The sequence below is a fragment of the Oryctolagus cuniculus genome, chromosome 5 (genome assembly GCF_051225735.1).
Source record: "Oryctolagus cuniculus isolate XC-2025 breed Fujian yellow rabbit chromosome 5, ASM5122573v1, whole genome shotgun sequence".
Lineage (NCBI taxonomy): Eukaryota > Metazoa > Chordata > Mammalia > Lagomorpha > Leporidae > Oryctolagus > Oryctolagus cuniculus.
Genome location: NC_142871.1, coordinates 134,411,080 through 134,438,704, shown reverse-complemented (window position 1 = coordinate 134,438,704; position 27,625 = coordinate 134,411,080). Strand labels below are relative to the sequence as shown.

Genomic DNA, 27,625 nt, shown 5'->3' with positions numbered 1-27,625 from the left:
GAAGCAGTCTTAGAAAAGATCTAGTTGAGTTCTCTTGATCACTGGCCTAACTTAAAGACTGCTGAGCTTGAATTCTTCCCCCGTTACCCTTACTGCCTGCCATGGCAAGGTGGCACGACCATGAGCTTTAACTGTGAACTACTTATTGCTTCCTAGGTGCAAGAACTGCCCACCCTACAGAAAGAGCTTGAAGAAACTAAACAAGCCCTGGCCAGTGCCAACCAGGATAAAGACAGACTTCTTCAGGAGATTAGGAAATATAACCCCCTCTTTGAGCTCTGATGGCAGTGGCTCAGCCATCTGTATCACCGAGAGAGGAGATCACCAGCAATAGCACCACCTAGGTCAGAAGGCGACGTCTGGTGTTTGAGTACATCTGCCAAGGATGCAGAGCACCTGCGGGCGGGCACGCTCCTTACCGGCTGTTGTGATTCGGATGGAGGACACGGCTAAGCATGGCCGCGTCCCAGGAAACTGGGAGTAGCTCTGGGTGGCTCGCGCATCATGGCTTGCCTGTACAAAGCCTTTTGGCCTTCTGCGTACTAGGTGGCATCTTCTCGACATGATAGGGCCATTTCACCTCCTCGTTTCATGTCAGAGACATTTCCTTCCTTTGCAGCCTGTGTGAACAAGTGGAAAGTACCCACCTCCTCAGTGGCCCACAGAGTTACCAAAGAGTCAGTGTCCCAGAGCTTCCCATAGCAGGCCTGAGAAGTCCTCGACTTAAGCTTTGCCTAGTGAGGGGGGCCGGGGAGCAGGAAAGGCACAGGAACAAGGGAGCCCGGGACTCTCCTTTTGTGAGAGGGGATCCAACTCCTGTCATCTGGGCAGAGGGTCAGGCTTCCTGTTATACTTTCATCATCATGGTGCTGTGATAGTAGAAAGTAAACAACAGCAGTAGCTCAGTTCTATCATCCTTCCTCCGTTAAAGTCTATTTGAAATTTAAGTCAAGGAGTCTCCCTGAGCTGGGTTGAAGGCATGATGTGGTAGGGTTAAGCAGGGAAACTTGATTCTGCGCCCCCTCCACTTGCCCACCTACAGCTTTGCCCCTCTTCCACCATTGCACCCGAGGGGTTACTTCCTGTTCCTCTGGGGCCCTGGCACATCTGCCTTCTCAGCACTGTGATTTTCCAACAGTGCTCTCCTTAGCACTGGCTGGTTTGGAAACTAAAAATGTGCTTTAAGTTTAAAAATCTTAACCTGATGCTTCTTCTCCCCCTCTCATATAAAATCATGTAATTGTAACTTAAGAAAACAAAACCCTTCAACCTTTATAGGTTTTGTCCCCGTCCCCATAAAAGAGAGTAATTTCTCCTCTTTCTTTCCTATCCAACTCCAACTCTGTTTCATCCCTTCTGCTCTGTTGTACACTCCAAGCTGTGTTGATTGCACAGAAGTTCATCAGCTGACTCCTCTTGACTCGGCAAGATGGTAAAATAATAATTTATTGATATCAGTAAAGTCTTCATCATACATGAGTTATTGGAGGAAATATAAAGTGGTTTCTTTCAGAGGAAACCATGCTCGGCTTGTGTATTCTAGTTTTCTGAGGGTAAAAAGAAACAAGCATTCATGAAGAAACAAGATCTAATCTGTTCAGATTTGTAAAGGACTTTGGCCAACTGTTTCCACCAAGGCAAATTTGAAAACTGCTATTATGTGACTGTGGGTATCTGTCACATTTAGAAACCAACCTAGAGACTTAAGAATAAAGAAACGTCATTCTGGAGATAATGTTAGCAGGGGAAGTTCCAGGGGTTGGTGCTTAGTTCAGCCTTATGTAATATTTTGTAAGTGACTTGAAAGTAAGATTTTACAATGAAATCAAATGTCACTACTTTCTGGAAGTTAAATATAGACCAGAAGAGACTTAAAAATGCAAAACCAGAGCAAGGTCACAAGAAGCAGGCCCGTGAAAGCTCAGAATAGCAACAGATGAGGCCCAGCATCCAGAGCGGAAGCATTGTCAGGTGATGTGGCAGAGAGCACTTTCAGAGCTCCAGAACCGGAAGTGCTGTCAGGAGGCGGCGGCTTCAGTGCTGCTCTGAACAGAAGTCTGACTGCTCTTTGGGTTCATCAGGAAGGATGCTGGGAGACAGTGGCCAAAACAGCACCCCTGCAAAACCATGTTGTGTCTCAGATTATCTGTGCCTTTCTAGAGACCTCATAAAATCTATGGGGTAGCTAGGGAGAGTCTGAAGACCACAGAAGCTCCCAGGGGGCAGATGTACTTCTTTATGAAGACACATCTTTGAAGCGTAGACTCTCGTTCTGCAAGGATGAAAGCTGAGGGGAGTGTTAATCCAGTAACTATCCAGTCAAGAGCAAGGAGCTGGTCCTGCAGTGCTAGCTCCAGGGCTCTACCTCACAGCCTGGGGTAAAACGAAGCACTTCCTGTGGTGAGGCAGAAACATGTCCTCCACGTGTACACATGCGTAAGATGGCTTAAGAGGAATCCTTGTATGATGACCTCCCACTAGGAATTAGAGAAAACTAGGGCTACTTTGTGATGCACAACTGAGGTGACTGTCCCTCTGCAGGCTGCCCGTCAGTGCTTTTGAACGCTCAACCAAGGAGACCACTGGTTCTCCCCGGGATGGCAGTTCTAATGTCTAATGTCCTTGAGAGGAGGGAGATCCAGTAAGCAGGAAGTAGAATTATTCGACCCTAAGTTCACCTGAGCTGGTTTAAAATCTCAATTGTTCCCTCCTCCTCCTCCCCACCTGCCGTACCCCTCTGGCACCGCTCCATGCAGGGAGCAGTCTAACAGGCATTGCTTTGGGGTTCCTTTACCTTAAGCTGTGCTTAGGGGGAGGCGATAGAAACAACCCAGCAAATACTAAGGCTCAACAAGCAGAGTGCAGCCAGCTTTCTGGGCTCTTGTCTGTGTGACAAATGGAGTCACGTGGACTTTCTTTAGTGGCAGCTTTGGCCAGTGGATGTTGAAGTCCTTCAGGAAATATGGTGGGGATCAATATTCCATGGGATTTTTGTAAAAATTACAAATAGTTTAATATTCCTGTTCATTGGGAGAAGAGACTTTCATAATGAAGAAATGTGAACTGGCGGTACTCTCCACTGTAAACGTAAACAAAGGAAGGAAAAAGTGCTGTCCGCTCTTTGATACTGCTAGATTTCTGCCTTGGAGCTGCAAGACTGACCGAGAAAGAACAATACCTCAAGCAAATGTCTGCCGTGATGACACCACCACTCCTCTCGGACTCGTCACTGCACGCTGCCATTTCAGCTGCGAAGCATCTCTTACATCTTAATATCTGTTACAGATCTGTACTTTGGATTTCCTGTTTACATGGTCCTACTGGGGATATGCTTAGTGTATGTGGACTTGCGTTTAAATCTTGTCAAGAATGGGTTCTATTCAGAGGAGGGCTGCTCTTCACTGTCTGTTTCAGCTGCCCTCATTTTGCCGTGGCCTCAACCTGTATGCTTCCTTTTTCACGGTTCTGCGAGGAATGATTCCTATACATGAAATATGTGAGGGATTAAACACCATCACCCAGCCTTTAACTTAAATGCTTCCATTGAATTCATTTACATGTTTACCCCGAGAGAGAAATGGGTAGTGAAGAAGGTCATTTGAAATATGGCTACAGTAACATGGGGATTCTGCATTTCCCAAACCTTTGCGCCAGGGTTTTTTATACAAAATGTATTTAATACGTATCTAAAAATATCTGAAGCCTGCTGCAGTAAAATCACAAAGCTATGGAAACGACTAGACTTTGCCACACAAGCTAGTGTGATGACATCTGGCTGTAGAACTGTCACAGCTGTGTCCTCACCTCCTAACTTTCCAGTTGTCACTAAGCGTCGTCAGAATCCGGAATGGTGCACTGTGCTTTCCAGAGACCAGGGCCTTCCTAGTTGCCTCTGCCCCCGCCAGAATAGGCACCTTCCCACTCTCCTCTCAGAGGTATGGACAGTAGCTGTCACCGAATTCGGTTATTTTCCCTGGTGCAAAGGGAAGCACTCCCATGTGATGCTTCTCAATGAGGCTTCACTAAGTGACCAGACTTGGGATTTATTTTTCCCTTTTGTTACGTTTCAGCCTTATCCAGCATCTCTGATTGTCAGCAGGTACAGTTCCTATCACTGGTTTTAAGAAATTCCTGTTAGAACTGCGAGAATACCTTTGTTGTTGTGAATCAGTTTTTGATCAAGATTTAGCTTGAGTCTTAAAGCACTTTTTCATGGAACGCCCCACTGAAGTGTCTCCTCCATTGGCTAAGTACATGTCTGAAGCCGTGAGTTTTCATGTAAGATACTAACAGTCACATTGCCCAACTTCATGTGTCCACGCTGTTTCCCCACTCGGGGTGTTAAACAGAATTGGGATCATTAAGACATGCTCAGGAATGCTTCAAAAGAGGACGGCTTCAAAACCCTTTTCCCCGTGACACTGAATGATAGAGAAGAATGAATTCCAGGGGTTTGCCAACTATATACAGTCGCCTTATATCTGCTAATCACTGTCAATAAATGGTCAATGATGGTCAATCAATGGTCACTCCATTCCCCTCTGTTTGAGGAAAACAATGAGAATGTATCTAATGAACTGGAATTCTGGTCAGTATTGGAAAATTTTAATGTTGCAATAGCTAATCAAGCTGAGTGTACTGGTTCTGTGAACCACCTGAAAAAAAGCAAATTAAACTTATTAAACAATAATGGTGTGATATATCTGCTTTACTGGAATCTGGAAATATATGGGCTTTTACAGTGTTTTGAGCAGTGTTTGGAATGCTCTTTTGTGACTTCTTAACAGTTATAGTAGAAAGTGGGAAGGACTAAAATTTTCACAAAAAAGCCAAGAGCAGTTTCATTTGGGGGCCAAAAATGAACGCTGAACTTCTCTATTCAAACCAACCATAAAGAAAATGAGTACACAGATGGCAAGTTGGAAAAGAGTTTACTGATCACTCACCACAATCCACAGAAAAATCTTAAGTGTTTACAATCACAAATCACTCCACTAACTGCTATCACCGTGTCCTTCCTGGTAGAGTGTCACAAGTCAGAAGTTTCTAGTTGTTTCATCTACATAAACCAGATGTGAGAAACAACCTAAGTCCCAGCAACTTTAGGCTTCAATGTGAAACCGCCCAAGCTCTCTTGGGAATGTTCTCTCGCAGAAGGCAGCTTTCCAGCCCAGAAGATTGGTAAGGCCATGCGCCGTTGTTCTCCAGCTAGCCCAAAGACATCTCAACACCTCAAAATGCTCAAGACGTCCCAGAATTTAGTCATGGCAGGTGTGAAGCAGGCTGCATGCCGTGTAGGTGTGGCGAGAAAGACATTAAAATTGTCAGGGAATCCTTGGAGGACTGAGGTACGAAAGCACCAGTGCAGAAAGTCTCAGTAACAGGCTGGAGCCAGGATTTCTTCCGTCGGTAACTGATCTTTCTAGGCTTTGGTCTAGAAGAAGATGATTTTTTTGTGCTTCGAATTGGGGATTTGCCCCTTTGATTTTAACCTCCGAACAGCCTCCCTCATATGTTTGGGTTGTAGTGGTGGCATTTCTCCCCACTTCTCACACACGTCCAGTGCTAAACAGGGCAAAGAGAGTTTCTTTATCACACAAGGACTTATTAGTCACACAATCTTTTTGAATCCTGGAATTCTTGTTAACTCTTCCCAGCTTGTAACAAAATAAATCATGCCTCTTCCCTTCTAAAGAGAATGCTATACAATGTGTCATGTTAGTTTTAGTATAATGTCCCACACAGGGCTTTATTCCAGGCAACAGTTTAACACATATTCACTGCTTAAAAAAGATTTTACCAGCTGGGTGAAATCAGCTAGACTTTTCACTGGACAGGCAGGGCAGTCCCCAGAGGTGCACAATGTCAGTGACAACTCCCTACCATCCCAGCTGGTCAGCCCTGGTGGTTGCTTTCTCTCCATCTTTAATTTTGGCAGCAACAACGAGCAGGTCCACTAGACAAAAATATAAAATCTGCTTCTACTACTCTGGGCTGAGGACGGGAATCAGGGAGGGGGATTTCCTAGATAGTTCTTACCCCCGAGTATGGAAACTTTCCAGGAATAATGGCCATGCTCTATTGACTATAGGGCTACATACCTGGTCAACTTCTAGTACAAGTGGAAATTCCCACAGATGCTTAATACAGTCCTTAGCAGAGAGATTCTTGAAAACAAGACCATTACAGGTACACTACTTGTACCCAGCACCACTTACCTTCTTCTACCACTTCCCCGACGAAGACCTTGGAAATACCAGACATGGCAATAACAACATTCTGAGACACTGAGGTGCCTGTGATAGACTGAATCAGCTTGAAAGAAGAACAAAGATTCTGTGATTAAGACAGTCAAAGACTGACATTAGCACATAGCACCAACAAATGAGCTTTGCGCTGGAAAAGTGTTTACTAATGGCTACGGGCTAAGACTATTAAAACAAGGACTCGGGTGTACAATGACTTACTTTATATGTTGAGATACCGTCACTGGCTTACAGAAGTGCCATTGATCCAATAATTGAGCGCATGTTATTTTTGTTTTCCTAGATAATATACTAGCTTGCCTAAAAAGTCATTTCAACATGCAAGTGGACACGGCTCTTGAGTCTGGATCACTTCCAATTTAAGATGGAAATGAAGTGTGGTGGTCCATCCTTACCCTTTTAATGGCTGCCTTCGGGAAAGCTGACCGGCGATACATTTCGTAACGGTTCAGCTGCTCCTCAGAAAAAGATGAAACCAGGATTCTAGACAAAGATTTGGGTAATTAAGTTGGTTTATAAAATTAAGTGCTAGATAGTTAAGTCAATAAAAGCAAGGCTGAGATAGCAAATGACCCTCAGGTAATCAATGGCCCCAGGCCTGGTGCTTGAGGAATGGAGATAAAAACATTTCTGCTTGAGAAAATATGAATCACAAACTTACTTTCGTCATTTAGGACAAGAACAACAATGTTGTTCCATTACTATTTGTTTTCAGCTTCAGGCGCTCCATAATTTTACCTTACTGCACTTCATATTGATGGCAAAAATTTAATGCATATATATTCAAATCACTAATTTTTAAAAAAGATTTATTTATTTATTTCAAAGAGTTACAGAGAGAAGGAGAGGCAGAGAGAGAGAGAGAGGTCTTCCATCTGTTGGTTCACTCCCCAAGTGGCTGCAATGGCCTAAGCTGCACCGATCTGAAGCCAGGAGCCAGGAGCTTCCTCCATGTCTCCCATGTGGGTGCTCTTAGCAAGCACTTGGGCCACCTTCCACTGCTTTCCTAGGTCATAGCAAGGAGCTGGATCGGAAGTGGAGCAGCTGGGACTCAAACCGGTGCCCATATAGGATACTGGCACCACAGGCGGCAGCTTTACCCGCTATGCCACAGCGCCAGCCCCCTAAACCAGTAATTTTCAAAGTTAACAAATATAGGAAAAATATGGCAAAATATATAGAAAACAATTCCGTTAATGGCTCAAGTAGTTGGATCTCTGCCATCCATGTGGGAGACCCAGATGGAATTCTGGGCTCCTGCTGGCCCACCCCTGCCTGCTGCAGGCATTTGGGTAGGGAACCATGAAATGGAAGATACTTCTCCCTTGCAAATAGAAAAAGATGGCAAAAACCAATTTTAGAAAATGAACAAAGACAGGACATTTACAAAAATACTAATGGCCAACAAATACAGAGAAAAAATTTTTCAAATGAACACTCACTTTTAAAAAAATATTTGAGAGGTAGAGCTACAGATAGGAAGAAACAGGTAGACAGATAGAAAGGTCTTCTATCTGTTGGTTCGCCCTCCAAATGGCTGTAATGGCTGGAGCTGGGCCTATCCAAAGCCAGGAGCCAGGAGCTTCTTTCTGGTCTCCCACATAGTTGTAGGGGCCAAAGCACTTGGGCCATCTTCAGCTGCTTCCCCAGGCCATAGCAGAGAGCTGGATCAGAAGTGGAGCAGCTGGGACATGAACTGGGGCCCATGTGGGTTGCTGGTGCCGCAGGTGGAGGCTTAGCCTACTATGCCACAGCACTGGCCTCTTGAACCTTCACTATTAACTAAGGAAACTAAAACTAAATTACAACAAGGTAATATTAAAATGAATAGTATTAGACTATGAAGGTAATATTAAAAGGAATAGTATTAGACTATGAAGACAAATTCATACAATCTGGCAGAGTATGAACTGGAACACCTTTTCGAGTGCAGTCTGGAAACATATGAAAAGCCTTTGGAGGGGGGCAGTGCTGTGGTGTAAGGAGCTAAGCTGCCGCCTGAAATGCTGGTATCCTATATGGGTGCTGGTAGGAGTCCTGTCTGCTCTACTTCTGATCCAGCTCTCTGCTCTGGCCTGAGAAAGCAGTGGAAGATGGCCCAAGTCCTTGGGCTCCTATATCCATGTGGGAAACCTGGAAGAAGCTTCTGGCTCCGGATTAGGTCTGGCCCAGCCCTGCCTATTGGGACCTTTTGGGGAGAGAATCAGCAGATGGACAGTCTATCTGTAAAAAAAAAAAGAAAAAGAAAAAGAAAAGCCTTTGAAAATGTTCATATTGTTTGAACCAGCAATTATACTTCTAGGAGTTTATTGTAGGAAGTAATGGACAAATATGCAAACATGTGTCCAAGGACACCTCAAAATGTTGTAAAAGGAAAAGACTCAACCCGCATAGTTACAGGATTGGTTACATTCCAGCTGAGCCACATAATGGGACAAATGGCAGCTATTAAAAATGAAGATTCATGGGTGTATCTGCTGATAGGAAAATATTTAGCTGTATACACCAACCACTGTTGAAAATCTGAAAAAGTATATGCCCAATTTATTGTACCCAAACATATATACTTAGAGTAAATGCTGAGATAGCATTAATTTTTTCTATATTTATAATGAGCTAATACCACTTTTATAATCAGAAAATATAATAAAGCTATTTCCATTTTCACAAAAATTATGTCCTAGAGGTAGAACTGTTGATATGAGAAATGCCATATATAATAGGAAAAGCAGGTTATGAAATAGGACTTTTATTTTTAAAAGATTTATTTATTTATTTGAAAGGCAGAGAGATCTTCCATTTACTGGTTCACTCCCCAAATGGCCACAACAGCCAGGTCTGGGCCAGGAAGCCAGGCACCAAGAACTCCTTCCTGCTCTCCTACATGAGTGGCAGCGAGTCCAAGTACTCGGGGCATCTGCTGCCTTCCATTAGCAGGAGCTGGATGGGAAGTGGAGCAGCCAGGACCCAAACTGACACTGCAGAATGGGATGCCAGAGTTGCAAGCAGCAGCTTAGGCCACTGTGTCACAATGCTGGCCCCAGTATTTGACATTTTGCAAAACAAAACAAAAACCTTGTGAAAACTTATTAATTTTGTAAGTTATATGTGTAGAGAAAATACCTGGGATCATATACATTAAGGTATTGGCAGTATATACCTCTTGGTGGTAGGGCGATGAGTTTTCTTTTTACTTATTCACATTTTCTATACTATAACAATGTATTAATTAGTTTATTTCCTCTTGAGTTAGAAATGTAGAGGCCAAGACAAATTTATTAAATTTGTGTGGTCAGGCTGGAGCTCTGAAAAGGGGAAGGAACAAAAAGAGACTTACTGCATCTTCTGAATCTCATCTTCATCCACTTTCTGCTTCTTCTCTTTCTTTTCTTTGGTATCGATTTTCAGTTTTTTGGCTGCAGGAGTAAGTAATGACGCGTCTTCCCTTTCACCTGCTGTTAAATCGGAGACGTCCTGACTTTTGAGCTGGGAAGATGAAAAGAACTCTATTATATATTTGTCCTACTTTCCAGGCTTGGCTAAGGTTAAGACATCATCCTCATAACACAACAGATCCACTTATTGTGTAGTGTTTTTGTCCCAGAACTGACTGTTCCACCCAGTATAAGATACAGTATCTCTCCTCAAGGAAGATTAGTCAGGCTGTAGAAAGAACCAGTTAAATAATCTAGTTTTCCAGTTTAGCTATGATCACAGCTTCAGTGTCTGTATACAAGGATAAAGAAATGGCCAAGATCATGAAAACCACTCTCTCCATGAGCTCTCTCTCCTGCTCATTCCTTACAGGGGATGTCACCAAAGCCCTCTCCAGCCAGCCAGCTCTTCTCCTCTGGATCCAAAGATATTTTTACTATTGACGATTCAATTTAGAAAGATTATTAAAAAGGAGGCCCTGGAGTGAAAATCTGAGATGCTGGTTGGGATGTCCATGTCCCCTATTAGAGTGTCTGAGCTGTTTTGGGCATTTGGAGTGTGAATCAGCAGATAGGCCATTTTTTTTTCCTAATAAGTACATTCTTTGAAAATCAAAAATATGTAGGGGCCAATGCTGTGGCATAGTGGGTTAAGCTGCTGTCTGCAGCACTGGCATCTCATATGAGTGCCAGTTCAAGTCCTGGCTGCTCTACTTCTGATCCAGCTCCCTGCTAATGTGCTTGGGAAAGCAGCAGAAGATGGCCCAAAGATGGCCCAAGTCCTTGGGCCCCTGCACCCATGTGGGAGACCTGGAAGAAGCTACTGACTCCTGGCTTCAGCCTGGCCCAGCTCTAGCCACTGTGACCATTTGGGGGAATGAACCGGCAGATGGAAGCTTGCTCACTCCCCACCCCCCACCCCCAACTTTGTGATTCTGACTTAAAGAATATTAATAAATATGTTACATACTTACATGCATTATGTTACATATTTAAAGCTAATCCACAGTGCTGGCCCCAACATAATCAATTTTTATCGAAAGGCAGAGTTACAGAGAGAGGGAGAGACAGAGAGTTCTTCCATCTGCTAGTTCACTCCCCAAATGGTCACAACCACCAGGGCTGGGCCAGGTGGAAGCCAGAAGTCCTACATGGGTGCAGGTGCTCAACTTGGGCCACCTTCAGCTGCCTTCCCAGGCACATCAGCAAGGGCCTAGACTGGAAGCGGAGCAGCCAGAACTGAACCAGTGCCCATACGGGATTCTGGGGTTGCAGGTAGCTTAACCTGCTGTGCCACAATGCTGGTCTTTGATTAATTTTTTCTTTTTTTTTACAGGCAGAGTGGACAGTGAGAGAGAGAGAGACAGAGAGAAAGGTCTTCCTTTGCCGTTGGTTCACCCCTCAATGGCCGCCGCGGCCGGCATGCTGCAGCCGGCGCACAGCGCTGATCCGAAGGCAGGAGCCAGGAGCCAGGTGCTTCTCCTGGTCTCCCATGTGGGTGCAGGGTCCAAGCACTTGGGCCATCCTCCACTTCACTCCCTGGCCACAGCAGAGAGCTGGCCTGGAAGAGGGGCAACCGGGACAGAATCTGGCGCCCTGACTGGGACTAGAACCCGGTGTGCCGGCGCCGCAGGCGGAGGATTAGCCTAGTGAGCCGGCCTAATTTTTAAAAATGTTTCAGAAGCATCATAATTCTATCCTCTGCTGGCTCCAAACTTCTATATTGTAGTGAGCTCCTTTAGTGGACCATGCTAATTATTCAATTCCTTTGCGTCCTTGAGACCCATTTTAACTTTTCCTTCTTCAAACAGTTTTGTCAACTGTCTTCTCTTTTTCTAAAAGCTTACCGTGTATGTTTTGGTGACAAGGCTATCCATCTAACGTTCAGTCCATGAGCTCTTCAGTTCCTTCTGCCTCTAAGATCCTAGAAATTCTCTCTTTAGAAAAGGAACCCACAGAACGCTGAGATTCTGGTCGCGATTGTTGCGCGGTTAGGCAACCCTGCTGAGCTATCCTGAGAGCACAGCTGATGGATTTGGTGTTTTTACGTTATAGAAACCCCTGGACATTAGCACGGAGGACACTGCAGCAGCTGGATGAGAATATGACTTCAAAGTCTCCCGTTAACAGATCTGATCAACTCTGCCTCCTGTAAAGACGAAAGCTGTACTTAAACAACAATTAACTAAGAGGACCTATAGTGCGGTGAAAGGCGCGCTGGGAATCCTGGCTTTTGGCTCTTGCACTAAGTCTCGGGATGACAGTACCGACTTCATCAATAGGAAAACCAAGAAGCTATTTAAAATTCACTTAGATGTAGCTTTAATCCCGAAAGGCAAGGACTAAACATATTAAAACCTAATGCTCGAGTCTCTGGAACCAAACCAGCACCACAGTTTTCTTGCTCCTCCCACACTCCCCGGACGGCAGATCTAGAGGGAATCGTGGCGAGCTCCAGGTAACACAATCCCGGCGTATGCCTCCAACCTCAGTCACACTTCTCTGCCTACCTCGCCTTCCTCCGCTGCCGCTTCTTTCAAGTCCGCGTCTCCGTCTCCCTCCGCTTCCTCCGGGATCCCGTCCGTGTCCGCAGTCCCCTGGCCCCCAGGAGCAGCGGTCGTCTCGTCTGACTCCCCTGCTTCCCCACCTTTGTCCGCAGGAGACTCGCGGGCATTGTCCATCACAGCTAGAACGGCAAGGGGAGGAGATCGCGGTGCTGTCGGCCGCGGAGCTCCGGCCCTCGCGCGGCACAGTGGGAGCTTACTTCCTGTCGTCGCACCGCGATGTCGTCACCACTACTGGTCCTCGGAAGGGCCATGGGGGGGCGCGCGGAGCACCTGAGGGCTCCGTTTGAATCCTGGGTGGGTGGTGCTGGAGAGAGAACGCTGAGGGTGCAAAGTCCCCTGTGGATCCGTCCTTGGAGACCAGCACCTGTGAAGAAGTGCAGTTGTGCTTCCTGAAGGGTTTCTTTTTCCTTTCCGTCGTTCTAAGAATGCTTTGTCAGTTAACCTCTTCCTCAAAGTTGGAGGACCTGGGAGAAAACTGCTCCTTTTGTACGCGGCTGTCGCGTAACCTTGGGGTAGCAAACTTTCAGGCAGGGACTCAACCTCCTTTATTTCACCTGGACAGACTGCGGGCCTGACTTTACATTGAATTGCCACCATTTCCCCTCTACGAATATTTCACGAGCACCTTAAAAAAAAAAGTCCTATTGCTTGAGCAGTGTTTATCCAACCCATTCATTCACTCCACGAGTGTTGACTGCCTGTTTCTGAGTCCGGAGCAGCGCTAGTACAGGGAAAAAACATTTTCTACCGAATTAAATGATTTTTCCAGTTCGCCAGTGCTGAAAATTGGGATAGGTTTCTCAAGCCTGACTTCTGTTACCCACTCAGTCTCATGATGAGGAATCCCTACAGGGTGGGAGGTCTCTCCTTTGAGCGCTTCACTTTAATGAGCCATTTCACGGATTGGGATGGTGAAGGGGCTAGGATATTTCTGCTTTTAAAATGTCCTGCCTTTTTTCATTGAGGCACGCGGAGGGAGGGGCAGGGCGTTTTATTCACCTCTGTATTACCAGGCTCCCGCACCTGTTACATACTGCTTTATGCTTAAAGAACGGACTTGGAAATGTAGGTGCGTATTACAATATTTCTCTCTTTGTTTCCACACCGCCGGGACGAATTACCGTATTTCCTGTCCCGTGAGCTCCCAAAACCTTTGGAAAAGAAGCGCACTTTGGAGGCGTATACAGGTGGGTCCCCTTTGTCCCTTTCCACTTCTTCAATGGGTACCCACATGGCACTGCCCCATTGACCCCCAAGTCCTGTCCTGACACACCAAGGTCCACCTGCACAGGGACGCGGAGCCCCGCCCAGCTAGGTGGGCAAGGGGGCGGGGCATGGGGGCGCGGTGACGCGTGACGCCGGATCCCGGAAGTGACGCGCTCGTGGGGAAAAGGCGGGGGGGAGGGGGGTGGTGTCCCCGGCCGGTTTAGGGGGTGCGTTGCCCGGAGACGGAAAGTTTGGGAGCCGAGCCGGCTCCACGGTGGCCCCGGGGTGGGGGGTCCTGGGGTGGCGGCCCTGGGGATGGGGAAGGAGCAGGAGCTGCTGGAGGCGGCCCGCACCGGGCACCTCCCGGCCGTGGAGAAGCTGCTGTCCGGGAAGCGGCTCTCCTCAGGCTTCGGGGGTGGCGGCGGCGGCGGCTCCTCTGGGGGCAGTGGCGGCGGCGGCGGCGGCGGCGGCCTCGGCTCTTCCAGCCACCCTCTCTCCAGTCTGCTCAGGTGGGTACGCGCCGGGGCCCGGCAGCCGCCTGGAGACCCCCCCCGCCCGGTACGTCTTTTAGGTCCCTGGAGAGGTCGGGCTCCCGAGACCCGGCGGGGTGGGCTCGCGGCGTACTCGGGGAGCGAGGGCAGGCGGCCGGCGGGACAGGAAGCCGGAGGGGGCGCGGGTCCGAGTTGGCGCGGCGCTCCGCTCTCCTTGTCTCTCGGTCCTAACCCGGGTGCGAAGAATGGTGGGAGTGCCCAGGTGGCCGCTCCGCCGCATGGCACAGCCCGGCGTCACCCTCGCCCGCTGTGGGATGCCAGCTGTCGTTGCTTCACAAAAGCCACTTGAGAGCAAATGATCTGTGTGTGTGTATGGGACCTCCCTCACCTCCTGCAGAAGCTCCCACGGCTTGCAGAATGCCGCGGCTCTGCTGGAGGGGATTCCCTTCCCGCAGGAGCCTGCAGCCTTCCGCCAGGCTGTGCAGAACCTGGCTTCTGTTTATATCAGAATTGTCTCTGGATCGGTCACGTTCGGAGAGTTCGTCTTGGAGCCCCTCTCGTGCTTGAGGCTCGAATTGTGGTTCCTTGTAATGAGCCTCCTTGCAGGGTTCTTCTGGGGTCTGTTCATCAAGAAGTGAAAGTTTAGGAAGACTTGGTTGGGAAATGGAGGGGCGCTTTAAAATTTTCTGGGGTCTGTTGTTGGACACTTGAATCCGAAGCTGTGAGGTTCGAGAGGGGAAAATGAGTTCTGTGTCGTTTGGAAGGGGGATTGGAGATGCTTTGTCATTGAGTAAAATATGTTGGTTCAGCAGCACTTTCATAGCCTGTTTTCCTTCCTTGTTCTTTTGAGGTTTTTAAGAAGTGGAAGTTCATTTAGAAATGGCTTCGTTAGCTTCTGTTCCCCATTAATTTATGTTACTGCGATTTGGGTGAGCTTGGACCAAAAAAGAAGCCCGCGTCAAGTATTTTAAGCACTGAGTACCAACCACGGTCTTCACAGGAAGATTTGGAAAGGCAGTGTAAGACAAGAACCCTTCCCGGGAGTTTCCTTAAGGAAAGAACAAACAAGCAGAGCAGTACCGTTTCCTGCTGTTTTGCCAGCCCTTACAATACTGGCCTAGAGTAGATACGGACGATTTATCAAATCATGCAAGTGTCAGCTGGAGGACCACAGGTTTCCAAGTCAACTGATGGCGGTACTTACTGTAGTTGTTGGTAGTTCAGAGAACACTTTGGGATGGAGAGGAGGTCACCTCTTGCAGGAAGAGTGGGACTTAAGATGATTTGGGTAAATGAAGTATAATGGGAGTGTTCCAGGTGGGCACCCCTTCATTGGAGGCAAAGAAGTGAGAAAGTTGGCCTATTGGGTACTTGTGGGGCACTGGGAGAAGAACTTCCTACTGGGACTTTTGAGTAGTTGGGCACGATACGGTAAATAAGAATGGACGCGTATTCTTCCAGCTATCAAAGTGACAGTCTTTGTCAGGCTTATTTCTCCTGTCCTTAGAGGTGCTCAATAATTTCACACTGAACACATGAATTGAGCTTTGAACTTTGATTACTTTGATACTGTGCAGTTCTGACGTCTAAGCAGTGAAGGAAAGACTGTACATGATTGGAGGTGCCTCTGCCTCTAATGAGTTGATGATGCAGCTTTTGGAGGTTTGCCAGAGATACCTTAACCCCCACCCAGCCTGTGCTGCTGAAGTGAGACACTTTTGCATTACCTCCTGCCTCTAAGTACAGGTCAGATTTTTCTTAGTGCTCCTCCTCAGACACTTGAAATTCTGCTGTAGTTTTAACTGCCATGCAGTTAAGCAAGACCAGGAAATATGTTGAGCAGAATGTTTTTATTCTGGGCCTCCTGCTGATGTGTCCATTCCCTGCCGTACAGCGTGGGTGGTGTCTTGGTTCCCTGGAGTTGAGAGAGCTGACTCCTTCTGACTTGCTCCTGTGTCTGTTACAGATGTTAGATGCTTAACAGCTTGCCCAGCCTCTCCTTCCTGTGACTCCTAGGGCAGGGAGGATCTGCAGTCAGTAGTTGCATCAGGTGTGCCACTTATTAGCAGTGACTCTGGTTAAACATGGTGAAAGATTTCTGAGTGGGGCCGGCGACGTGGCTCATTTGGTTAATCCTCCGCCTGCTGCACCGGCATCCCATATGGGTGCCGGGTTCTAGTCCTGGTTGCTCCTCTTCCAGTCCAGATCTCTGCTGTGGCCCAAGTGCTTGGGCCCCTGTACCCACATGGGAGACCAGGAGGAGGCACCTAGCTCTTGGGTTCAGATCGGCGTAGTTCCGGTTGTGGCGGCCATTTTGGGGGGTGAACCAACGGAAGGAAGACTTTTCTGTCTCTCACTGTCTAACTCTGTCAAATTAAAAAAAAAAAAAGATTTCTGAGTAAATCAGACCATGCATTTAAGTGATCATTAGGTCAACATGTCATCTCTGCTTAGGTTTGGAAATAATAGAAAATGGGTTTTTAGGTCCCCGATTCCTCTGTCTCCCAAGGACCTGTGTTGTTTATCATGGACTTGGCCTTTGCATCCTACCGCCTGGAGTACTGCCAGCTGCAGCCTACCTGTGTGTCCTGCTGTTTGAGTGATACAGTAAAGCTGGCAGGAGTAGGAGCTTCAGCCGCAGTGAGTGTCAAGGTTCCAGACTGCCCAGGTGTTGTCTGTTCAGCTACTTATGACCCTCCTTTCCGCATAATCCACAGACACTGTGCTTATTCTTAAACTACGAAGTGTCCCTTTCTCCCACTCCGTCCCTTGTTTCTTATACTGCTTGGGTTTGGGTTTTTACTTCTTATAGCCTTCTCTGATTACCCTAATGTGTACAGATTTCTCAAACTTGGCTTCCTGGAGCACATCTTCTGTGGTATAAAGTAGTTCATTGACTTATACTTTGCTTGCCTAGCTTTGGCCGGCGAGTATACTGTTAATACTTATGTCATCACCTATTGAGATTGTAACTGAGAAGCAGAAAGGTAGCAAAGAAAACTTGTACTAGAAAACAAGTTGTTATAAACTTTATGTTCTTCCAACCATCATTTATTTCCATACCCTTGTTTGGAGGTAGTGGAGAGGTATACTTAAGACTGCTTGGGGCCGGCGCGGCGGCTCACTGGGCTAATCCTCCGCCTAGCGGCGCCGGCACACTGGGTTCTAGTCCCGGTCGGGGCGCCGGATTCTGTCCCGGTTGCCCCTCTTCCAGGCCAGCCCTCTGCTGTGGCCAGGGAGTGCAGTGGAGGATGGCCCAAGTGCTTGGGCCCTGCACCCCATGGGAGACCAGGAAAAGCACCTGGCTCCTGGCTCCTGCCATCGGATCAGCGCGGTGCGCCGGCCGCAGCGCGCCGGCCGCGGCGGCCATTGGAGGGTGAACCAACGGCAAAGGAAGACCTTTCTCTCTGTCTCTCTCTCTCACTGTCCACTCTGCCTGTCAAAAAAAAAAAAAAAAAAAAAAAAAAAAAAAAAAAAAAAAGACTGCTTGGTCTGGAGTCAGGCTGCCTGGATTCACAGTCCACTGCTACCATTGTCTAGCTGCTTCATTTTCTACAAGTTAACCATTTTGAGCCTCAATTTTGGCATCTGTAAAACGGGGATAATATTATCTGCTGTGTAAGAATAGCCTTATTTAAAGAGTGTAAGAATTTATCACAGGCCGGCGCCGTGGCTCACTAGGCTAATCCTCTGCCTGCGCCCACTGGCACACCGGGTTCTAGTCCCGGTTAGGGTGCCAGATTCTGTCCCGGTTGCCCCTCTTCCAGGCCAGCTCTCTGCTGTGGCCCGGGAGTGCAGTGGAGGATGGCCCAAGTGCTTGGGCCCTGCACCCGCATGGGAGACCAGGAGAAGCACCTGGCTCCTGGCTTTGGATCAGTGCGGTGCGCCAGCTGCAGCACGCCGGCCGCAGCAGCCATTGGAGGATGAACCACCGGTAAAGGAAGACCTTTCTCTCTCTCTGTCTCTCTCACTGTCCACTCTGCCTGTCAAAAATAAAAAATAAAAAAAGAATTTATCACTACTTATCACTACTTGTGGCATACCCTAAGTTGTCAGTGTTAGCCATCTTCAATTCAACACATATAATTTTTACCATGCAGTGCCTGCCATGAGTAAAGTTCCATGCCAGACACATTTTAAAAGGTGTTCTTTCCTGCTTGGAGATCTGTTTCCTAAGCTATGGTAGACTAGAAACAGTAAATAAGAGAGAGGACCTGCTTTGGGAGGCAAATGCCATTCCTTTACCAAATGTTTACCCATTGTCTACTTGGTCTGTCACATTGTAGGCACTATATCAGTATTAGCCCCTTAGCCCATATATGGTCTGTTCCCTTACAGGGTTTGTGGTAGCATACTTCTGTGTGACAGATTGACCCCTCCCCCAAATAAAAAACCCCAAAATCACCAAAAAGGCTATTTAGATCTAGTGTAATTTCTGTTACCCTATCTCTGTCATTGAGCATATTAGAGTAGTCCACCCACCTGGTTAGGTCCCAGGCTTCATTGTACTATATCTTTCTGTTATAATTTATGGTTATTATGACTCTTGCCATGAAATAAAGGTTAAATTATGTACACCTTGTTAATGAGGTGGAAAGAATATTTTAGTTTTGTATCCAACATGATTTAAATATTTGTGTCACTTAAAAGGATAAGCAATAAATTATCTAAAGTGTGTTATCCAAAATATCTGGTTCTGCAGAGGTTCTGGATCACATGGATTGTGTTTTCTATAATACTGTCTCATTGTTTAATTAGTGTGTGCCTTGTTTATTGCTTGGGAGCTTGGGACAGGCTCTGTATTAAACTTCTTTTTGTTGTGATATATTTTTTTGAAAGGCAGAGTGAGAGAGAGAGAGAGAGAGATATCTTCCATCTGCTTGTTTATTCCCCAAATGGTCTCAATGGCCAGGGCTGGGCCAGGCTGAAGCCAGGAGTCAGGAATTTCTTTTAGGTCCAAGCACTTGGGCTGTCTTCCACTGATTTCCCAGACACGTAAGCAGGGAGCAGCCACAACTGGATTGGAACTGGAGCAGCCACAACTCAAACAGGTGCCATATGGGATGCAGGCAGCACTTTACCTGCCACACCACAATGCTGGCCCCTGTATTAAGCTTTTAAAGTAACAGTATTTTTAGCAGTGGGTACATAGCAGGCACTCAAATTGTCATGAGAGAGTTGGTATATTTAGGATAGTAGTGAAACTATGGATTTCCAGGAAAACAATTTCTGCACCAGAATACAGTAAGTTTTGGGTTGAAAATGAATTTTTTAAAAAGATTTATTTATTTATTATTTGAAAGGCAGAGTTACAGAAAGGCAGAGAGAGAGAGAGGGAGATTGATCTTCCATCCACTGGTTCACTCCGCAAATGGCTGTAACTTGGCTTGAGCTGGGCCGATCCAAAGCCAGGAGCTTCTTCCAGGTCTCCCATTTGGGTGCAGGGGCCAAACACTTGGTCCATCTTCCACTGCTTTCCCAGGCCATAGCAGAGAGCTGGATCGGAAGAGGAGCAGCTGGAACACTAACCAGTGCTACAGGCAGGAGCTTAGCCTATTATGCCACAGCATTAGCCCTTTGAAGATCAATTATTTATTTATTTATTTGAAAGAGAGACAGAGAGAGAGAGAGAGAGAGCACTTTTCTGTCTGCTAGTTCACTCCCCAATGGCCACAATGCCTGGGTTTGGGCCAGGCTGAAGCCAAGAGCCAGGAGCTTCATTCAGGTTTCCTGTGTGGGTGCAGGGACCCAAGCACTTGTACCATGTTCTGCTGCTTTCCCAAGTACATTAGCAGGGAGGTGGGTCAGAAGTGGAGCAGCTAAGACTTGAACCCATGCTCATAAATAGCTTAACTGTGCCACTATGCCTGCCCCATTGAAGGTGAATTTTAAACAACTAAAAGGCCAACAGAGTTGAGAAAAGGAAATGTTAAAACTGTTCATATAATAACTTAAAACTTTAAGTTGAATTATGAGCTAAATACTCTTGTGTGTGGATGGAAAGGTAAGTGAAATGAATTCCTCAGAGTTCAGAAACACAGAGAAACTAAACCAAAGGTTGTCGTTATGGAGGATTGTGTCATGGTTAGGCAAATTCTATACTTAAATTTTTCAAGAATGAGGAGAGAAGAGTGAGGGAAGAGGAAGCCATGGAGGCTTGCTAGAGAAATTTGAGAATTTATGGACAGCAGTGATAAGCTACTGTTAGCTAGTTTTCACTCTGTGGGGGCGAGGTGGGGGCAGAGGGGAGGACTGTCCCCAGACACACATTTCTCAAGAAATTGTTTTTTTATTTATTTTATTTATTTTTTTATTTTTTGACAGGCAGAGTGGACAGTGAGAGAGAGAGACAGAGAGAAAGGTCTTCCTTTGCCGTTGGTTCACCCTCCAATGGCCGCTGCGGCCAGCGCGCTGCGGCCGGCGCACCGCACTGATCCGAAGCCAGGAACCAGGTACTTATCCTGGTCTCCCATGGGGTGCAGGGCCCAAGCACTTGGGCCATCCTCCACTGCACTCCCTGGTCACAGCAGAGAGCTGCCCTGGAAGAGGGGCAACTGGGACAGAATCCGGTGCCCCGACCGGGACTAGAACCCGGTGTGCCGGCGCCACAAGGCGGAGGATTAGCCTAGTGAGCCGTGGCGCCGGCCAGAAATTGGTTTGAAAATGAATGGAGGGGCCAATGCTGTGGCACAGTGGGTTAAAACCCCAGCCTGCGGTGCCAGCATCCCATATGGGTGCTGCTTCGAGTCCCAGCTGCTCCATTTCTGATCCAGCTCTCTGCTGTGGCCTGGGAAAGCAGTGGAGGATGGCCCAAGCCCTTGGGCCCCTGCACCAGCGTGGGAGACTCCTGGCTCCTGGCTTCGGATTGGTGCAGCTCCAGCCGTTGTGGTCAACTGGGGAGTGAATCAGCAGCTGGAAGGCCTCTCTCTCTCTCTCTGCCTCTCTTTCTCTCTTTGTGTATCTTTGACTTTCAAATCACCCCCCAAATGGCCGCTATGGCTGGTGCACTGCGGCTGGCGCGCTGCGCCGATCCGAAGCCAGGAGCCAGGTGCTTCCTCCTGGTCTCCCATGCGGGTGCAGGGCCCAAGCACTTGGACCATCCTCCACTGCCTTCCCAGGCCGCAGCAGAGATCTGGACTGGAAGAGGAGCAACTGGGACAGAATCTGGCACCCCAACCGGGACTAGAACTCGGGGTGCTGGCGCCACAGGCAGAGGATTAGCCAAGTGAGCTGCGGCGCCGGCCAAGAAGGTAGTTATTAAAAAAAAAAAAAGGAAGAAAATGAATGGATGGATGGAAAGTTTTCAAAAGTGGACCCTGTTTTGAGGACATAGCAGGTTCTCCAGCATGTCAGAAGGTATCATAAGCATTCATTGTTTTTAAGAAAGGTTCCTAATGCTTATTTGGGGAATTTGGACTTAAAAAAATAGCAGGGGGCTGGCATTGTGGCACAGTGAATTAAGCTGCTGCTTTTGTTGCCAGCATCATATACTGTTGCGCTGGTTCCAGTCCCAGCTGCTCTACTTCTGACCCAGCTCCATGCTCATGCTCCTGGGAAGGCGACAGGATGGCTCAGGTGCTTGGGCCCCTGCCACCAAGTGGGAGACCAGGATGGAGTTCCTGGCTTCTCGCTTCAGCCTGCTCCAGCCCTGGCTTTAGTAGCCACTTGGAGAGTGGACCAGTGCATGGAAGATCTCTCTCCCCGTCTCTTACTCTCCGTGTGCTGTTCGGCATTTCGAGTGATTAAAGAGATGAGCAACTTTAAAAAGAGTGGTTCGCATGATCATTCTATTTGAAATGGTCTTGTCTTCACCTCCAGACTGGATTTGTAGTGTGGAGATTGGAATGGCCTGTCAGCCTTGTGTTTGCTAACCCTTTTACTTTTGCCCTTCTGTTGTGCCAGATTTCTTCTAAATGTTCCTATTTTGAGCAAAATGATTTTAACATCCTAAGGAAGAAGGCAATACTGACCATGTAAGGACTGTAGCATGGGAGGCCCTGGAAACAGGATCTTGTAAATTTGTCTGATCTAAGTTCCTGCTTTTCTAAAAGAATGCAAATACAAAAACAAAATAAAACACTGCCTTTCACTAGGATAGCACTTTTCTGAATCTTCCTTTAAACTACCTAGAGTAAAAATCGTTTCTTAAGAACTTCTTAAAATACTCCTTTTAAGTATGAATTTGTTGAGATGGCAAACTCCGTTCCCTTGTTTTGAAATTGCTGAATGTTTTTCTTTAAAGCAGAATATTCCCCTATTTAAAACACACACACACACACACACACACATCCCACCCCCACCCCCTACCACCCACACCACCACCACCACCACCCATCTACTTACCTACCAACCCAAAATGGGTAGAATGCCTGGAGATGAATCCTGTGTTGGCTACTTTATACTAAAATCTAAAGAGCTTGCCTTATCTTAAACTGAATAGGGCATCTACTTCTTGTAAAAGGTAATTTATAGAAGTTTAGTTAGTTAGAGGTCTCCCTTCTGAATCCTCTAACTGAAGTTTAGTTTTTACTATCTTAGTTACAAAAATTAGACGGGAAACAATGAAGCGATCTTGTGGTCTGAAGAATTTAATTTGTATCCAGTCAGTTTCAGCGTGTTCACTTGTCACAGGAGGTTGTGGTCCCAGTGAAAGTTGAATCCTTGACCAGAAAAATCCCTTCAAAAGGTTTTTTTTTTTTCTTCCCTCCCTTGATTTGTTCCCCTCAAACAGCTGTGAATTTTGGTTTGCAAAAAGGGAAGTTCAGGCTATTTCTGCCCTTGTCTTTAGTAGGGAAAGTAAATTATTGGGTTTTGTAGCCCAGAGAGACCAAGGAAACCCCAGAAGTAGACAGTGGAGAGTTTGTTCTTGGAAAAGTCAGGCGCTCCTGTGCATAGAACTTGGTCTGTTTTTTGGAGAGCCCTCAGAAAATGTTTCCCACACTGATTTACTAAAGATTACTGGGAGATTTTCTGTGGTATAGAAAATTATATCATAGAATATGTTACATTCATAGAATCTCTTCAAATAACTTTGGTGTGGTTAGAGTTAATGGTAGTAATACTAGAAATTATATGGTATGGCTTCATATTTATCCTTTCTCAGTAATTTGTAGATCAAGTTTGTTTAGTTTACAAATCAAAAGAGTTTAAAAAACAAGTCAGTTGTCTCTGCTTTAAAACAAATCAGTTGAACCTCTTGTGATGTTACTACCTCTGTTAAAACCATGCAGCTGACCCAGGAAGCAAACCTGTTCCCTGGCTCCCCTAACTAGTGAGGGCAAAGCATGGCTGCTGAGGATCAGACTGACGCAGCTCTGCTGTGACTAAGGCACTTCAGGTAACTGCCGTTAGCCCGGGGCTGTCTGTGTACAGGATTGGCCTGGGATACCTACCTGCTAAAGCAGCATCAGATGAGCCACAGGATGTGTGCAAGGCACGAATGGCCTGGCTCATGCCGGTGGATTGGTAAAAGGCTGCTTGATTGATCTGATGGGAGCCAGATGCTTGCCATCTTTGGTGAATCTAAATAACAAACCTGTTTAAGTACATATCTTTTATTGATGTTGCCATTTTAATAGTTTTAAGGGTTTTTAATGGTCAACTTAAGGCCTCACAGACTCCTCTTGAGAGGCAAAATGTTTAGAAGAGGCCCACTAATAAAAAGCAATTTTCTGTTTTAACTTTTCTTATTGGAAATTTCAGACATACAGTTCTTGTGAGCCTGAGGCTGTGTGTGGTTCTACCTCCACATGATGGGATCTGTCCTTTGTCATGGGTACACTCTGTGCTCATGCCTAACAGTGGTGGCTAGAAGCAGCTTGCATGTAGAGATCAGTCAGGCTGTTTACTGGGCCGGGAAAAGCAGTTCCAAATGTATGTTCCCCTGATACCACTATCAACAGTCACTGTTTGTGATAACTCTGCCTTTCAAATAAATAAGTAAATCTTTTTTTGAAAAAATGGCTGCAATCACCAAGGCTGAGCCAGGAACCTGGAATTCCATCCAAGTCTCCACATGGGTGCAGGGACTCAAGCAGCTCGGCCATATCTTTTGCTGCTTTCCCAGGCGCATTAGCAGGGAGCTGGACTGGAGGTGGAGTGGCCAGGACTCGAACCGGAGCTCATATAGGATGCTGTGCCACAACACTGGCCCCGGATTCACTTCTTGGGCACTTAATCCTTTGCCATGTGTATGCTGACAAGCAGTGGAGTCTGTTCCAAGTCCTTGGGCCCCTGTACTCACATGGGAGATCCACAGGGAGCTCCTGACTCAGCCCTGGCTTTTGTGCTTATTTGGGGAGTGAATTAGTGGATGGAAGATCTCTGTCCCGCTAACTCTGCCTTTCAAACAAACAAAATTTTTTAAAAAATAATAAGACACATCTGCATTTTCTGTTTACCTTTGCAGCATGCCTGCTAGACAATTATTATTTGCATTTTACAGGTGAGGCAAGGGTTTAGAGAAGCTAAAGTTAGCAGCCCAGGGGCACACAGAGGATTGCAGTGCCAGGAGTCTCTGTGACTGCAAAACTGATGCTTATAAAAAAACAGTACGTTTGGGGCCGGCGCTGTGGCCCAGCGGGTTAAAACCCTGGCCTGCAGTGCCAGCATCCCATATGGGCGCTGGTTCGTGTCTTGACTGCTCCACTTCCAATCCGGCTCTTTGCTATGGCCTGGGAAAGCAGTGGAAGTCCTTGGCCCCTGCACCCATGTGGGAGACCAGGAAGAAGCTCCTGGCTCCTGGCTTTGGATCAACTCAGTTCTGGCCATTGCAGCCATTTGGGGAGTGAGCCAGTGGAAGGAAGACCTCTCTCTCTCTCTGGCTCTACCTCTCTCTGTAACTCTTTCAAATAAATAAAATAATTTTTTTTAAAGCAGTACATTTGACCACTTGGAGAAGTTTGTTTCTGGACAAGATTCAGCCATTACTTTGTATATGCTTAGGTAAAATTTCACCAAAAAATTAGTTAGGGATTTATTTTAACTTAATGATTGCTTTTATGGCACTTTGTGCCACACACCGGTCTAAGCACTTTATAAATATTAATTCATTTTGCCCGCATAACAGTTCTTCAGGGAAAGTACTAGGGCTGTTCCCATTTTTCTGATTAGGAAGCTGAGGCATAGAAAAAAAAATATCAAGCAACTTGCCCAAGGTAGTAAGCTGGTAAGTGGTAGCACTTGGTTTTGAATCCAGGCAGGCTGGCTCTGGAGTCTTTGCTCTTAGTTATTATGCAACTGGGAATTCTTTTACCCAAGAATATAACACAGAATACCTTTGGAACACTTTGACCACATGAAATGAGGTAAGCTTGTTATTATTTTTTTAATTGGCAGTTTCCCTGGAATATAGGAAAGTTAGATGAGGGGAATGTCTTTAAACTTATGCCAAATAATATATTAGTTTGTAGGACAGAGGGAAATGCCTTGCAGATCATAAAGAGGAAAAAGCCTCCTCCATTGCTTTTTTCTGATGTTTCTGATAGAAAATTCTCATCTTCCTCAGATAGGTTCACATGTCATGGATTTTTACCTGTGAGAAAATTCAGACTCTTGTTTCTCCCTCCCTTCTGCCCCCCAATACAAAATAATGATTTGTTTTGGATGCATGAAATGCCAAATGCACTACTCGGGAATGTGTGCTGGGAAGTGAATCTAAACAGTAGGCAAGAAACCAGAGGCCTTTGTGTTTGAAGTTGTTTCCAACTATTGCTACAAACACTTCTTTCTTTCTTTCCTTTTTTTTTTTTTTAATTCTCTGTTCTCTCCCACTAGTGATTTACAACCATGTTTTGGATTCTTTTTTTTTTTTTTTTAATTATTTATTTATTTATTTATTTGACAGGCAGAGTGGACAGTGAGAGAGAGAGACAGAGAGAAAGGTCTTCCTTTGCTGTTGGTTCACCCTCCAATGGCTGCCACGGCCAGCGCGCCGATCCGATGCAGGAGCCAGGTACTTATCCTGGTCTCCCATGGAGTGCAGGGCCCAAGCACTTGGGCCATCCTCCACTGCACTCCCTGGCCACAGCAGAGAGCTGGCCTGGAAGAGGGGCAACCAGGACAGAATCTGGCGCCCCGACCGGGACTAGAACCCGGTGTGCTGGCACCGCAAGGCGGAGGATTAGCCTAGTGAGCCGTGGCACCGGCCGCATGTTTTGGATTCTTAAAATAATTTGTCCATAAAATATTTTTGGGGACTGGTGTTGTGGTGTAGTGGGTTAAGCCGCTGCTTGGAATGCTGACATCCCATATGGGTGCCGGTTAAAGTCCTGGCTGCTCTATTTCCAATCCATCTCCCTGCTGATGCACCTGGGAAAGCAATGGAAGGTGGCCCAAGTTGTTGGGCCTCTGCACTCATGTGGGAGACCTGGAAGAAGCTCCTGGCTTCAGGTTGGATCATCTTGGGCCATTGCAGCCATCTGGGGAATAAAACAGCTATAGAAGATCTCTCTCTCTCTGTATCTCTCTCTCTCTCTGTGTGTGTGTGTGTGTGTGCATTTCAAATAAAGTAAAATAAATCTTTGAAAGAAAAAACCAGAAGGCAGTACTTTGCATGTACTCAGGCTGGAAAGATGATGGACCTTCTCAGTTAAAAAAAATTTTTTTTTTCAGAGAGTATTATCTGACTGGCTCAGATGGTTGTTGGAGCTAGATTGAAGCCTGAGATAATGGGATGGGGGGCCTGCTTGCCTACCTTCTTTCCTGATATTTACTTATTTATTTGACAAGGGAGCGTTAAGGGAGGGAGAAAGAGAGAGTGAACCATCCTCTGGTTCACTCCCTGGATGGCTGCAGTGGCTGGGGTTGGGCCAACCCAAAGCCAAGAACTCCATCCATGTGCGTGCAGGGTCCCAGACACCCAAGTTGTGTTCTGCTGACTTCCCTGGTGCGTTAGCAGAGAGCTGTATTGAAAGTGGAACAGCTAGGACTCCAACTGGCATTCATATAGGGTGCCAGCATCGCAGGCAGTGGCTAGACCTGCACCACACTGCCGGCCTTGGAAGTGTTACTCTGTAGGCTTTGGTGCCTCAGTCTTCACAGTCCCTCGGTACAGATAGCAGTGCCCGTTTTAGAGATGAGACTCAGAGAGGTCAGGTGACTTGCCCAGGACCTAGCTTTTCCATTTGCAGGGGCCTCTATCTTATGGAAATCATGGTTACCAGAAAGATGTCTGAGTCCCTGGTGGTGGAAATAAAGGGAAAAGATGGTATTCTAACTAAGTAGCTCTGAAAATACCTATGAGTCCTATATGCTTAGCAGTAATAGAATAGAACTATTACTTTCCCCTACAAATGAAAATACCTCAGCTGTTAAAATTAGCAGAGAGTCCATATGTATTACGTTTTAATCTGTTGCTATCACCGTAATTGTATGTTTGAGACCCAGTAGGAGCATAACCTTCTTTCTGGGCACTCATGAGAAGTCCCTTTCACCGTCTTTAGCAGCCCCAGAGCCGACATTCCAAAAGGTGGTTAAAGCAGATGATCCAGCACTTAGTGCTTCACTCAAACAGGTTTTGTTTTTTTTTTTTTTTTTTTTTTTTTAAGAGCAAGTGTATAAGAAATTAGGACCTGGTATTTTTATTAATTATGTTTTGTTGCTAAAACTGATACAACTTTTAAAAAAGTGTTTTTCTTACTCATCGTAATCTGTTAGACTCA

The 27,625-nt window shown here is 46.4% G+C and overlaps 3 protein-coding genes across 18 annotated transcripts in view; 2 read left to right on the top strand and 1 right to left on the bottom strand.

Annotated features, from left to right (window-relative positions):
• Nucleotides 1-4,690, top strand: part of BLTP3A (bridge-like lipid transfer protein family member 3A) — a 69,715-nt gene extending 65,025 nt beyond the window's left edge. For both annotated transcript variants that reach the window (XM_051855732.3, XM_089334055.1), the window contains one exon: nucleotides 157-4,690. In XM_051855732.3, coding sequence (XP_051711692.2) covers nucleotides 157-282 — 126 coding nt within the window. In that variant the 3' untranslated portion in view covers nucleotides 283-4,690. The remainder of the gene's footprint in view (nucleotides 1-156) is intronic.
• Nucleotides 4,691-4,914: 224 nt separating this feature from the next.
• On the bottom strand, nucleotides 4,915-12,451 carry TAF11 (TATA-box binding protein associated factor 11). 2 transcript variants are annotated; one of them, XM_002714625.6, is made up of 5 exons: nucleotides 12,211-12,451; nucleotides 9,604-9,752; nucleotides 6,662-6,749; nucleotides 6,219-6,315; nucleotides 4,915-5,565 (listed from the first exon to the last, which is right to left on the bottom strand). In XM_002714625.6, the coding sequence occupies exons 1-5, from the start codon at nucleotides 12,379-12,381 to the stop codon at nucleotides 5,435-5,437; spliced, it is 636 nt and encodes a 211-aa protein (XP_002714671.2). In that variant the 5' UTR covers nucleotides 12,382-12,451; the 3' UTR covers nucleotides 4,915-5,434. The 2 variants fall into 2 exon arrangements, with proteins under 2 accessions (XP_002714671.2, XP_008261021.2); XM_008262799.5 differs by lacking the exon at nucleotides 6,219-6,315 and having other exon boundaries at nucleotides 4,921-5,565.
• Nucleotides 12,452-13,628: 1,177 nt separating this feature from the next.
• The window catches only part of ANKS1A (ankyrin repeat and sterile alpha motif domain containing 1A), a 210,256-nt gene continuing 196,259 nt past the window's right edge, over nucleotides 13,629-27,625 (top strand). For 9 of the 14 annotated variants that reach the window (XR_016234649.1, XM_070074164.2, XM_070074163.2 and 6 more), the window contains exon 1: nucleotides 13,650-13,982. Coding sequence is in view for 10 of the 14 variants with exons in the window: in XM_070074164.2 (XP_069930265.2) it covers nucleotides 13,789-13,982 (194 nt within the window). In the remaining 4 variants the exon portion in view is untranslated. Of the gene's footprint in view, nucleotides 13,983-23,177; nucleotides 23,302-27,625 lie in introns of those variants that run through there. The other 5 variants (XM_051855747.3, XM_051855743.3, XM_089334058.1 and 2 more) reach the window with 4 other exon arrangements.